Here is a 13,880-nt window from a genome sequence, read left to right as displayed (position 1 = left end):
GACAACTCTCCAGCAGGGATGATGGCAAGGAGAGGGGGAAACTTGTTATAAATCAATGACTGATAAGCTAAGTCATTAAAGTCCCAGTCCCATATCTTTTCCATCCTCAGCACAACAATGTTCCTAATGACCCTGAGTGATCAAGCAATGATTATCTTCTGGTTGTTCTACACAGTTTGGTAGGGTATCATAATGAACATTTATCACCAGGTTCATGGAAATTTTGTAAAGACAAAACTCCAGCAAATATAAGCTCCTTAAGAGTAGGGATAGTTTCACTTTTGGTTTTTGTATTTCCATACAAAAGTTGTACATATCAGCAGCTACTTAATACATTTCTGTTGAATGGGAAATTAAATGTTTGGAACACAGAGACAAATTTGCTGCTATTTGTAACATTCACACAGAGAATTCTATAGTTGGGAGTTGCCTTGGAAATAATCTAGTTCATTCTACATCAATCAACAAGCATTTATTTATTTATTTACTTAAAAAAAAAAACAAACCTGTACCTTTCAGTCATAGAATCCCAAGGCAGAAGAGCTACAAGGCTTACACAAATGGGGTTAAGTGACATGGCCAGGATGTATCTGAGGCTAGATTTGAACCTAGGACCTCTCATTTCCTAGCCTAGCTCTTGATCTACTAAACTACCCAGCTGCTCCTCAAACAAGCATTTATGAATCACTTACTTTGTTCCCAGGTACTGTGCTAAGCAATGGAGCTACAAACACAAAACCGAATCTAACCATTAACCTTAAGGAGCTTGGGATATATGAGGAAATTGAAGCTGTGGAAGCTTAAATGACTTATGTAAGGTCAGACCATTCTTCTATCTTAGAAACCCTAAGCTTCTACCTTAAAATCAATACTAAGTATTGGTTATAAGGCAGCAGAAGGGTAAGGGTTAGGCAATAGGGTTCAAATGACTTGCCTAAGTTCACACTGCTAGGAAGTGTCTGAGGCTAGATTAGAACCCAGGACCTCCCATTTCTAGGCCAAGGTCATACTACTAATCAAACAGCTGAGACTCAATTGAATGATTTCTTTCTTTCTTTTTTAAACCCTTATTTTCTGTTTCAGTAACAACTCTAAGATAGAAGAGTAAGGGTTAAACAAATAGGGTTAAGTGACTTGTCCAGGGGCACACAGCTAGGAAGTGACAGAAGTCACATTTGAACTCAGGTCCTCCTGACTCCAGTGAATGATTTCTTTTTCTTTTGAAGTCCTATAGCAATTACTAGCAACCATGCATTTGGACCCAAGCATTTGCAGCTACTTTATAGCTTTAGCTTGTGTGTATGTCTTATTTTTCCAACTAAATTGTAAGCACATTATGGGAGGGACTGTTTCCTTTTTGAATACCTAATAATTTAACAAAGTAGGTTCTCATTAAAAATTTGTTGGTTGATTGATTCAACTTTTAAACATAGAAAATGTTAGAGTTTAGATCACCCTAAGGCAAAATAATGAATCTAGTGGTCCTTCATCCTTCTCTCCCCCCAACCCCCGATTTCATCATTGCTTCTTAAGATCTTATGTTGGTCCTTTGAACTAGGGATGCTCTCTTCCATTGAAATGTACCTGTCCCATCTTACATCTGCTCAGGCCTCAATCAAAATGTCAATCTGGCAAAGTCATTTGTGATAATGGGGCTAAATAGGAATTGCATTTTTTTAAACTGTAGCCGTAGAGACTCAAGGTAGGAATCTCAGATGAGTGGGAGATATCTAGAGTCAAGCAGACCACCAACCCAACTCTCACAAACCTAGGCAAAACTAGCCTACTCCACCTAGTTCAATGCAAAACACTCTACCTGTTTTTATGCATGTCAAGGAAAGGTTTATGAGTTGGATTGGAGTATTGAAAGGCATCTTTGAATATTGGCTAGAGCACACATTTGTCTAAGCTGCCAGAAGCCTAGGTTCTAGTCCTGACTCTGCCTCTTCCTAGCTATGTAACCTTATGTGAAACATAATTTCCTCATCTGTAAAAGGGTAATAGTGTTTACCTTACAATACCTTGAAGGGTTAGTGTGCTCATTAAATATAACAGTGAATGAAATGAGTACATAAGTGTTCTGCCGACATTAAAGTACAATTCAAATGTAATGAATACATGTCCTATTAGGTTTCACCAGCTTAGCTAGGGAAAAACTTTCTAGCATTGTGTATTTACAACCAATTGAATGTCACAAATTATTCAATTGTCACTTTAAATTTTTATTCTTAACTTTTAAATATTTTTTACGTCTTGTCTTTCTTACTAGACTGTAAGCTCCTAGGGGCCAGGTTTTATATTCCTTTGTTCTCCCCCTAGGGGGATACCGTGGCAGTTAGACTGCAAAAAGAACATATTCTTTGCTTTGATTTTTGTTTTAACCACCATTATAAGTCACCTGCAATGCTTCAGGGCTTTTTTCCCCCTCTAAATTTTTCAAGCACCAAAAGACATCCAATTAACTTACTTACCCATTATAAACCTAGTGGAATGTTGTGGGAAAATAGGTTCCTAGACACTTTAACTGCTAGGGAAAGAACAGTCCTGTAAACAGAACACCATATCCATGGCAACAGGCAGCTCCATGCTTACCTTCTCAATCCCTAAAAAGGTAGTTACTACACTTTTCCTTCTTCTGGTATGAAAATGTTTTCCTTGTTCCTAACAGTGATAATGGCCCTCGGGAAAGAGCTCTTTCTGGCAATTTATGCCCGAGGTATTAGGTGGAACCTGGAGCTTCTGTGTTGTTCCTGGTCCACAACTCCTTTGGCCAGTGTTTAAGTGACAAGAAATTCTTATTGGTAAATATTGCTTAATTGCTTACGTTCGAGGGTGAGGTCGTGCATCCGGAACAGAGACTTAAAGCATCACTTAAAGTCTAACGTATTGAAGAAGTCTATTATCAGTTTATTTTATAAAGTATTAGTTCCAGAGCCCTTTAATTTTCAGGGGACGACATATTGCTTCTATAATTACTTAGAGCTTTAAGTCTTTGCTTTTCTTTGGTGCGAGAGGTTCTTTCTCCCTAGGCATTACTCGGTGGAAGTTTAGCACCTTCCAAGAGTCCTCGAGGCTGCGCATGTCTTTAAAGAAGCAGCTGAAGACTTGCTCCAGAGCTGGTAACTTTATGTGAATGAGGACCTAGAGACACATTAACCCTTTGTAAGCTAGGCCAACAGGCGCTTTTGATGAGATGGTGTTCGGATGCTCTATTTCCCACCCCAAAGTGGCCGCAGTCCCCCTCCTCCCCGAACTTAGAGGTCAAGATTCTCCGCGGAGCTGGGGGGTTTCCTCCGACCTAAGCGGAAAGGGAGGCTTTGGGGAAGAGTCTTTGACTCTGAGTGGCTGGAAGAGAGAGCAGGAGCTGCCGCCAGTTTGGGGCTGAGCAGGGAGACGTAGGCGGACGCAGATGGCGAAGCAAGAAACCCAGAGGCCCTACCTAGCAAATAATAACTGGCCAGTTGCTACCAATAAAGTTAAAAAAAAATCGCCTTCCTTCCACGGGGAAAGGACGCACACATGATGTCTCTTTCTTTTCTAAAGACCCCAGTTCTCTAGAGTTGGGGTAGAGGGCCGCCAGGTACAGTCTCAGGCGACCCCATTTGGGTCGGGTTTCTAAACTCTAGCTTCCTGCCCCGTGACATTTGTCTACAAACGCCAAGGTCACAACCCTGGACTTGCCCCAGCTGTGCAAGCGGCATCTCTCCAAGCGCGCCGGTTTCCTCTGAGCTTGTTGTAACTCGGCCCGGGGGACAGGTGGAGGGCCCGGGGCGGGCGGCGGCCCCTTCGGCAGCTACAAATGAGTCCCAGGTGTGCATTGGGTTCTGCCCGGCCCGGTCTGGAGGGTGGAGGCGGGCTCCTCCCGTCCGGATGCGGCGCAGCCGGGGACCTGCCGCAGGGAGGGGGGTGACAGGCGGCCAGTCCCACCCTTCCCCGTGCGCGCCCAGGCGCGGTCCCATTTAAACTTCTTACGCCTCGGCCTCGGGCTCCCAGGGAGGAGTCTCAAGAGGAGAATAGCTTCAGGCGGCAGCTAACAGGGCCAAAACTCGGGCCGAGTGACACCGCCCCCAGAGCCAGAGGGATGGAGTTGGTAAGTGTTGGTGAAGTCTATGTGCGGCTGGGCGGTCTCGTGCGTTCCAGCTTTGGGGAAGCCGGAGGAAGGGAAGGCGCTCTTGCTGGTTTGGCGGCCTGGGTCACTTGCCAGGACACCTCTTGGGGCTGAACTCCGGGTTATCTAGTTCTGACTGGGGACCGTACAGGAACAAGGGAAGAGGTTTTTGAGTAGCCGCTCCCGTCTTGCGCCGCGGTTCTCGGGATCTGCGGCCAGAGGGCAGACGCGCAACTTGTGTTGGTGGTGAATGATGGCCCGTCGGCTGGGTCCTTTTAAGTTTCAGTCAGTGACCAAGACCGGCCATGGGTAAAAGGGAACGAAACTCAAGGCGACCGCACCGCTCTGGACGCTGCAGTTTCTGTGTCTCTTAAACTCTCCTTGGGCTCTCTTATCTGGACCGGGTTTTTTCTTTTGGACCTTCGCCTTAGGCGAAGATTATTACTTTTCTTTCATCCTACCGCGGGGGAAACCGTCACCGAGAAGAGAGCAGTTTTGTTCTTTCAAGTGCGTTTTCAGTTCTTTGAAGTAGTAGGTGCCTGGGAGAGACCGTCCCTCCAAGGTGACTTCCAGTCTTTAAGAACAGCCAGCCCAAAGTGCAGGCCCAGAGGAATTTTACCCACACTGGAGTTTTCTGTCTTTGTAAGCCATGGAGTAGGACGTGTCTTACCTCTAAGCTGTAGTAGAGGCGATTAAATTAACTTGGCCTCAGGGAGGTGTCCTGGTTCAACTTGAGGACTTTTCTGAAAAGTCTCCCTTTCCCTCTACCTGTCTGTAAAACAGCCAGACTAACGGGTCTATATTAACCAACTCTCTGCAAACCATATTTCAAGTGCTCTGAGCAGGTAAAATAAAAGTATGCAAGGAAGTCTTAGGAAATTCGAAGAGTTATTCTTGGAGGAGATGAATTTTTAATTACGGATTTTGAACCTCAAATTGATTTTGTTTTTACAATAGTTGTGAGTACTGCACAGATAACATGACTTAGTCTGTACTAATAGCTGTCACAGTGACCACCTGTAAACAGTCCAATATTAAAAAGTAATAAAGAAAGAATAGGAATGGTAAAACAAAAGAGGAAAGACTGACAACACCTCAAATTAGATCTACAGAGAAGAATTCTTGTACAGTACAAGTCTTCAATTGCCACTACTGCCAAGAAGAAGAATTCCATGATCAATAGTAACTATATAGATGCTTATAGTCTTAGCATATTCAGACTGAATGGATCTTATTTGAGGAATAAAAGTGTGTGCACATACATATTTGTATTTATATTCATGTTAATTGCTCATTCGTCAGACTTGACTTCCCCTCTCCCTTCTCCCTCTCTAGATTTTAAAGTTTCATAGGTGTTGTGGCCTAATGTGTTATTAGGTAATATTCATGGTGTTTACTATGATGAATGCTGAATGCTGCTGGTGAATTTGCTTTCTCCTCATGCCCCACAGCACCATCTGATGCCTGGGATTTTGAAGCATTCTGAAAAAAAAATATTTAACTTCCCACATTTTGTGCTAGGATCTGATCTTACTTTAGCAAACACTGCAGGGATCTAATCATCATCCATAGCTTTTGTAGGTATCTAGACAGTCAATATAGACTGTTTTCTATGCAGAGTACACTTCTTCCTTATACCAGCCTTTCAGATTCCTTAGGTGTTACCTCCTGGGCCAAACCTTCCCAGATGCCCTCAGCTGTTTATATTCTCTCCTCAAATATTCTCAGAATATTTTGTCTGATGTTTTCTTCTGCCAAGAATACTGCCTTAGATACTTAGTATGTAATTCTTAACTCTTACTGTGTAGTTACATAATTTCTTTGTCTTAGTTTCCCCTTCTGTAAAATGGCCTTGATAGCTTCTAAAATCCCTTCCAGCTCTAAATTTGTGATTTCAGGGATGGATCTCATTTGTCTCCCATCATTCCCTACCTTGTCTTGTACTTATTTAGGCACATGTTCAATTTCCTGTTAGAATGTAAATTTTCCTTTGCTGGCATTATTTCATTTTTTTTCTTTTTTGCCCCCAGTGCACAATGCCTTGACTATTTGGATAGGTAAGTGAGAGTTGGTCCTTTTATTTCCCAGGTTAAGGGATTTTTTTGATAGGGAAACCTCCCCCACTAATGCAAATTGGCTATTCTTTATTAACTTCTGTGACTGCAAGGCTTAGAGTATTATCCTGGGAGCACTAAGAGGTTAAGTGACCTTTCAGTGATTTCACTGTAATTGTGTTAGCTAGGACTTGAAACCTATGTCTTCCTGATTTCCAGTTCAGTCTTCTACCTGTTTACTGTTAACTGCCTCTTGCTTTACACATGCAGGCTTTTAATAAGTATCTGTTGAATTAAATTGTTGAATCCCACTAGAGGAAATATAATAGTGGCATAAGTCAGTGCCCTCATTAATGCCCTTCAAGTAGCTGGCAGGCCAAGATAGTTCTGAGGAGGGAGGGACTCATTTACTGATGACCTCAGGTGCCCAGGGAAGGCCTGTGGTTACATGTCTTGTTTTGTTCCTTAATACCTGGAACATGTACTGTGAAAGGAGAAGAATTGTTTTTAGGATGGTTTGGACTGTGAAGCCCTGAGCTTTTAAAAAGGCAATTGGGTCCTTGGAATTTATTAAAATATTCACTGCCCAATGCCAGACCAACCAATCAATAAGTATTCAGGGATATGTGCCCCAACTGGACTAGATGTTGTGGGATATCCTGGAGGTTCCTGCCCTCTGAGGAGTTCATAGCCTCACTGGGGAGACTAGACTGACATGGCATGAAACAACAGCAAACAATATGAGATAACATATAATTAAGCATTACAATGTGTGGTAATGAAGCAATAAAGTGTGTAAGAATTCAGAGTGGAATATACTGTACTTTAGAAACTGCCTTAGACTTTTCAGAAAATTAATGTGTAGATTTCTAGGTGAATGACATGGTTGGACTATTGAAAGTCTTAAGAAAAATAACCATTATGAGATGGAATAGTTTCACCTGGCTACCTGCATTGTGTGTATTACTGTGAAAATGTATAGGCATCCTAGGAGGTAATTTGCTTATATATTTTTTTTCCTAGAGATTTAAAAAATTTGCAAGGACTACGAACATTATCTCTGTATCTTACATAATATTTAGCACAGTGCATTGCAAAAAATAAAGTATTTAATTAATGTTTGGAGAATATACAAATAAGCAGATAAAGGGATGATAAGGTTTGTTTTTTTTAGCTGATACTAAAATTGCACTGAACTTGGGACCACCATCCATGCTCCTTGCATCTTGGAATTAAATCAATCTAATTTACAATTTTGTATAAATTCCCTCCTTGGTATCTCTCTATTACAGGTCCCTGTTCCCTTCCCCTCCCCTACTGATGGCTTAATGTTTCTCTTACCCTTCAATGTTCAAAAGAATAAAAAACCCCTTTCCCTCTGCCAGAAATATTGGCAGCCTCACACTACCTAGCCTCTACTCTATTCTATTCTGGCATTCTGGGACAGGTTTTGGGACTTTGATATCCAGCTTTTGAAAGGTTTTCTATATGTAAATAGATATGCACATATATATATATATATATATATATATATATATGTTTGTATATATCTCCTATCTGTATGTAGGTGTGAATAAGTATATATGCATATATCTCATATGTATGAGTTGTATATACATGTATATACTTACCTATCCAAACCTATGTGATGTTATAAGGTCAGGAGGATTTGTCCAGTCACTAGTCAGTAGATATTCAATAATAGCCTTTAACCTGAATTCAACCTATTATATCCCTCTGCCTTTCTTAAACACACATACACACATACTTTCAAGAAAATTTAATGCATCTCTGTGAAGAACCTAGTTCTCTAAGGATCATGTCCTAGCTCAAATGAATAACTTAATCCCATCAGGAAAAATTGGAGTAATAGCCTAATTACTTTTCTGTTAAGTGTTCACAGACTTTATCTGCTCCCTGTCCTAAGGATGTGGAAATACTGTGGAAGAACATGTCTAAGCTTATATGGGACAGTGTCAAAATTCAGGCTAAAACTTTAAAATTCCTTGAGAATGGCATTACTTTATTGAACCAATTTCATTAATGATTAATAGATTCAGAGTCAATAATTAATATCCAATTCTAGGTTCTGGTCAGCACTTATTTCACTGCCAAGAATCTCCTAAGTAGGATGTTTTGATCAGAATAGATAAACATCAAGGGGTTTTGAGCAAATTTTGAAAGCCAAATATATTTTAAAACATTTATCAAATTATTTTTAAAAGCTTATAGATGGTTTTAATTTAAGATATGGCAAAACTCAAATATATAAGCACCATGGAATGGGGTTTATAATTGTTTGTTAAGTAGTATTCAAGGCAACATTCACATAAAACTTTTAATAATAGTTTTATGAATAGGATCTAACCTTTAACTATTGAAATATGGAGGAAAATGAGATTTTGAGAAAATATACGTGCATATGTATGTACATACTTCATTTTTAGGCATTTAAAGAAACAATAATGAATTTAGAAGTCTTCAAGTTATTTTCTTGAATACCAATGGTCAATCTTTACTTTCTAAAAATGCTATGACATAGGCACCAAGAGTTAATAAAATCAGTTATAATAAATTTTAGGGGTAAGAGTTAAATTTAGTTCTGCAAAGTATCTTAGTTCATGAACTAGGACTCTTGGCTTCTAAATCCTGACTTTGCCATTATCTATTTGTAATGTCCTTAAATGAGTCTTTTTACTCTCCTGGGCCTCAGTTTCTATCATGTATAAAATTTGGACTGGATGATATCTAAGGGCTCTTTTTACAATCTAATATCCTATGTTATAATTATTGTGTTGGGTTATACTGAGCTGAAGTAACAAGACCATGCTTGCAATTAATTACCTTCTCATGCATAGAATATGCCCCTAGATCTACATATAATTTAAGTAGAGTTTCTGTGCTTTGAAGGGAGAGAGTGCGTGAATGTGTGTGTGTTGAACTGCAAGACACTGCCCTAGATGCTGTGAGCAAGGATATGTCCCCCTGGAGAATCATATTCCCCCAGCTGTGATTTGAGGGTCTTTTGGAAGAGAAACTTAATTCTCTGGTTGGGGATACAGCTGCCAAATTGCTGGTCTATTTATGAGCTGCCCTGAAGCCATATTTCATCAAAACCCCTTTGCATTTCAGAAGAAGAGATCTATCCAGAGAGAAGTCCTGGTTCCCACTGTCATCCTGTTTCTCAATTTAGGGTTTTAGTGGCAAGAAATAAGGGATGCCTTAAAGAAAGATTCTTCCTTTGCCTTTGCTAACTTTTAAACTAACTTCTATGAAAAGTTTGCATTTTGTTATTGAGAAATTACTGGATCCTAGCTTTGGCAATAAACTTTTTCTCAGTGGTAGTAGGGAAGGAGTTAATTCTCAGTTTTCAAAAGATCCCAATTTGAACCCAGGTTAACAAGCATCTACCCTTTCTAACTTTCCATATCCCCTTATACACAGTGGAAAGTCAGGATTTACAACCCACCATTCCCCACAAGCAAGTACACACAAATACACAAAGGTTTGTTTTACTCTTGGATCAGATGCTGATAATGCTGTGGAATTTTTAAACCCCTACAATTTTAATTTCTCTTTTCTGGGAGGTGGGGAATGGAACAGAACTGCTTCCCTAAACTATGATTTGAAAATAAACAGCTTAAGTGTAGGAAATCTACCAACAGAGCCACTGTAGGCTCCGGGCAAATATGTTCTAGTTTGTATAATCTTTATCTTCTTCCTATCCCAGTAAGGGACCTTTATTTAAAAAAAAGGCAGAAGAGGGGTAAGAGCTAGGCATTGGGGTTGAGTGACTTACCCAGGATTACACAACTAGGAAGTATCTGAAGCCACATTTGAGCTCAGGATCTCTCATCACTAGACCTGGCTGTCAAGAAACCTTTAAAAAATTTTAAACTATTAGAACAAGGTGAGTTTACTTGTTTCTGCTTCCCCCACTTGCCTTCTACAAAATAAAGATCAATTTACAAAAGCAATTTCTTCCTCACTACTAATATTTATTGAGCACCCCTATTAATGAAAGACATTAACTTTGGTGGGGAATGCTAAAAATAAATAACATTAGTTCAAGAAATCTACAATTTAGTGGGTAGAATATTTTTGTCCATCCTCTAAAAGTCCATCGCAATTGCCACCTCTTCCAGGAAGCCTTTTGTGTTTGGTAGGATTTTCCCCTAAAGATCAACTCTTTGTTTTGTAATTTTATGTATTTATAATATTACATCTGATTCTTTGTTGTCTTATTCTCCTTATTAAACTGAAAGAAAGCTTCTTGAGGGCAGGGAATACTTGGTTCTTTTCTGGAGTTTGTGTTTGTTGTCTTAACAAGGAGGAGATGAGGTGTACAAATGACTACATTAAAAGTAGCTTGTTTGGCCTTCATTGAGAGTAGCTGGAGCTTTGATGGTAGATTCACTCCACTTAAGCTATTTATTTCAAATCATAATTTAGGGAAGAGGTTCTGTTCCATTCCCTATCTCCAAGAAAGAAGAAATTAAAAGTTAGAAGGTTTTTACCAGAAGAATTTAAAAAATAATTCTGTTATTAAGAGAAGTTAGGAAAGATTAACTCCATTTTCCAGTATTTACCAAAGCAAGTTCCAACATCATTACCTCCTCTCTCCCATAGCTATCAACAAGGAAAAAGCAAAACATCAGAATGCCATTGTTTTATTTAAAATTTGAAGATATTTTTATATTTATAAAAAAAATCTTTTAAAAAAAGTAATTCTAGAAGCAGCTAGGGATAGAGAACCAAGCTTAGGGGCTAGAGGTCCTGGGTTCAAATTTGACCTTAGATATTTCTTAGTTGTGTGACCCTGGGCAAGTCACTTAACCCTAATTGCTCTCTACTGCCTTGGAACCAATACTTAGTTTTGATTCAAAGACAGAAGATTAGGGTTTAAAATATTTAAAAGTGTCTATCCATGCATAAAGTAAGAGCTTAAAAAGTTATTGTTTTTTAAAAATTTTAAACAATGAAGACACAGGAGGTAGAGTGGGTAGGGAGCTGGATTCAAGTCCCATCTTTGACACAACTGATTGAGAGACCCTGGGCAAGTCACTTACCCTGTTAGTACTCTAGGAGACTCTGAACTACTGATAAGGTGCAGAGAAAGTCTTGATCTCTATTGGTCAGAGGGAGTTTTTTCATTTTTGAGTTCTGTATCATTAAGTCATCAAGCATTTATTAAATGCCTACTATATGTCAGGCACTGTGCTAAATGCTGGAGATGCAATAAAATAGCAAAAATTAATCCCTACTTTCAAGGAGCTCAGGGATTAATGGGAGAGACAACTTCTTCTCAACCCTTCTAAATAAGATATATACGGGATAAATTGGTCAGAAGGGCATTTTGTAGAAGGTAGTATTCTACCAATAGATCAGTGAATCCCAGGTCCAGTCTCTGGGGCCATCTTTAATGAAACAAATAAAACTTCCTTAGATAGATATGAGATCTGATAGGCATTTGATAAGACCTCAGAATAGGCAAACCTATTTACTTAGTGAGTCAGGAGGATTTTTCTCTCCAATACAGCAAGGAGGATGCTTGTTTGTAAGTGAGCCATATCATAGTATACTGATTGAACTGACCAAACATTTATTACTTGCTAAGCATTGACAATTGGATAGTTAGAGGGCACAGTAGATTGAACACTGGGCTTAGAGTCAGGAAGACCTGAGTTCAAATCTGGCCTCAGACACTTGTGTGCTGTATGACCCAGGACAAATTCATTTAATCTCTGTTTGCCTCAATCCACTGGAAAAAGGAAATGTTAAATCATTATAGTATCTTTTTCAAGAAAATCCCAAATGGTGTCACAAAGTCAGACAGGACTGAACAACAGCTACAGATTAAAGATAAAGAAGTGAAATATCCAAGATCTTTCTGTTGTGGAGATACAGCATTAAAAAAAAGACAGGTAACCATTGTTATATGAGGAAGGAGGAAAGCACACAAAAAAAGGATCTAGAAGTGGCTTCACAGTGGGAGGTGGAACATGAGCAGAACCTTTAAGGAATCTACGGCTTTTAAAGTAGAGGTGAGGGGGGAGGGTACAGAAGTAGGAGAGGAAGTGAGTGACATCCTAAATATGAAGCTATTTTCTATTTGTGAGTTTTTTTCAGTGTTATTCTTTAGTATCCTAGTCTTGAAATATTATACTTTTTAAAAAATACAGTTATTTCATTTTGGAGGGAAGACTTGGGGATTTATATTCCAAGAGAATATAATTGCACCTAAGCCATTATGGTATTGATATTCTTGGCAGAAAGGAATGGAAAGTAGAATTCTTTAACAACTTATTCTTTGTGTTCCCTCTGCCTGAATGATAGTGTAAGTGGCTTCTCTTCATTTGACTAGAAGGGTCAGATAGAATGATGGGATTGGAAGAGACTTTTGAGAAGTCTTCCATTCCATATCTCTATTTCTGGATTGCACAGCACCCTTCTATGCAAAGAGTAATTGAGTAATCACAGCTCAAGAATGCAAAGGGACAGCATCCATCTGGTGAGCTGCCACAAGGGTTACTTGTTTCTTCTTCCTCTCTCTTGATTTTTTTCACATAACCAATACTGAGAAGTCATATAACACTTTTAAGGAACTGATGCTTTTGCTTTAACCCTTGTTTCTTGCTACTCAAGGGACAAGGATTCCAGCAAGAGACTGGGTGAGGTGGTTCAGCTGCCTCTACAATCCCTGCCAACCTTTAAAATTTCAATTCCTTTTGGTGCTTATTTCAACATTAATGCTTCAAGTATGAGAAAAACTCAGTAGATAAACAAATTGGCAAATATGTTTTTTTTTTCTTTCCCTACTATTAGTTCACCAACATTTCGTTTAATTCTGCTCCATTTTTTTGGGCCTATGAGTCAAGACTGGCATTCAAGAAATTCGTTATGTAGTGTTATCTAACATTAGAAAAAAGCATGCCTCAAAATCCTGTAATTGCCCAAATGCCATTGTCATGGAACCAGAAGCTAATAATTAGACTTTTGTTGCTTGTGATATAGATTTTAATATCCTTAAGCCATAATATTTACTTTATAGTGCCAAACATATGCAAAGTAGTATTTTAATCAGTCATTCTTTTCTAGTTTTCTCTTTTCCAATTTTTCCTAAATAGCTCCACACTGCTTTCTGCCACTGAGGTGAGGAAATCTTCCTTTGGACCTGATTTTATTCCTAAGCCAGGCATTAGGACTGGTTCAAGCATAAAAATGGCTGAATTGTACCTAACAGACCACACACGTGGCTGCCTTTGACTCTTCTTTGTACTTGTAAGGCAAAGCAAGAAGCAACATACTGCAGGTGGGTGCTTAGTAATTCTCAGGTAAAAATAACAGAGAAGCTGGTCAGGGGCATTACCTATGGCCTTAGGTATCTCTATAATAATAACAAAGTAAGCTTGAAACTATAAAATACAAAGGTGAATATGATCTGATCTGTATTATTAGGAGGGGTAGAGAATATAAGATGATGCTTTGTCTATTGTTTAATTGCAAAAAAGCATTTAATTGTAGAATGAAACTGGCTAAAGTACTCTCCTTCCTTAAGATATTCATTATTCATTTATTCAAATAAATATAAAATTCTTTGAAAGGAACAACCACAGAGTTAATTTTGTTTAATGATCTTTTGGTTATTGATAACAAGGGAGGCAGAAACAGGGTGTATTTCCATTTATTTGTAGTTTCTATGTATATTGTTTTCTTGT

General features: G+C 39.0%; 1 protein-coding gene across 2 annotated transcripts in view; it reads left to right on the top strand.

Moving 5' to 3' along the window:
• Window positions 1-2,545: 2,545 nt before the first annotated feature.
• BNC1 (basonuclin 1) overlaps window positions 2,546-13,880 on the top strand; it is a 185,686-nt gene continuing 174,351 nt past the window's right edge. The window contains exon 1 of one of the 2 annotated variants that reach the window (XM_007479243.3): window positions 2,546-2,611. In XM_007479243.3, coding sequence (XP_007479305.1) covers window positions 2,567-2,611 — 45 coding nt within the window. In that variant the 5' untranslated portion in view covers window positions 2,546-2,566. Of the gene's footprint in view, window positions 2,612-3,988; window positions 4,091-13,880 lie in introns of those variants that run through there. The other variant, XM_007479245.3, reaches the window with a different exon arrangement.

The sequence above is a fragment of the Monodelphis domestica genome, chromosome 1 (assembly GCF_027887165.1).
Source record: "Monodelphis domestica isolate mMonDom1 chromosome 1, mMonDom1.pri, whole genome shotgun sequence".
Classification (NCBI taxonomy): domain Eukaryota; kingdom Metazoa; phylum Chordata; class Mammalia; order Didelphimorphia; family Didelphidae; genus Monodelphis; species Monodelphis domestica.
This window is presented reverse-complemented; position numbering and strand designations above follow the sequence as displayed.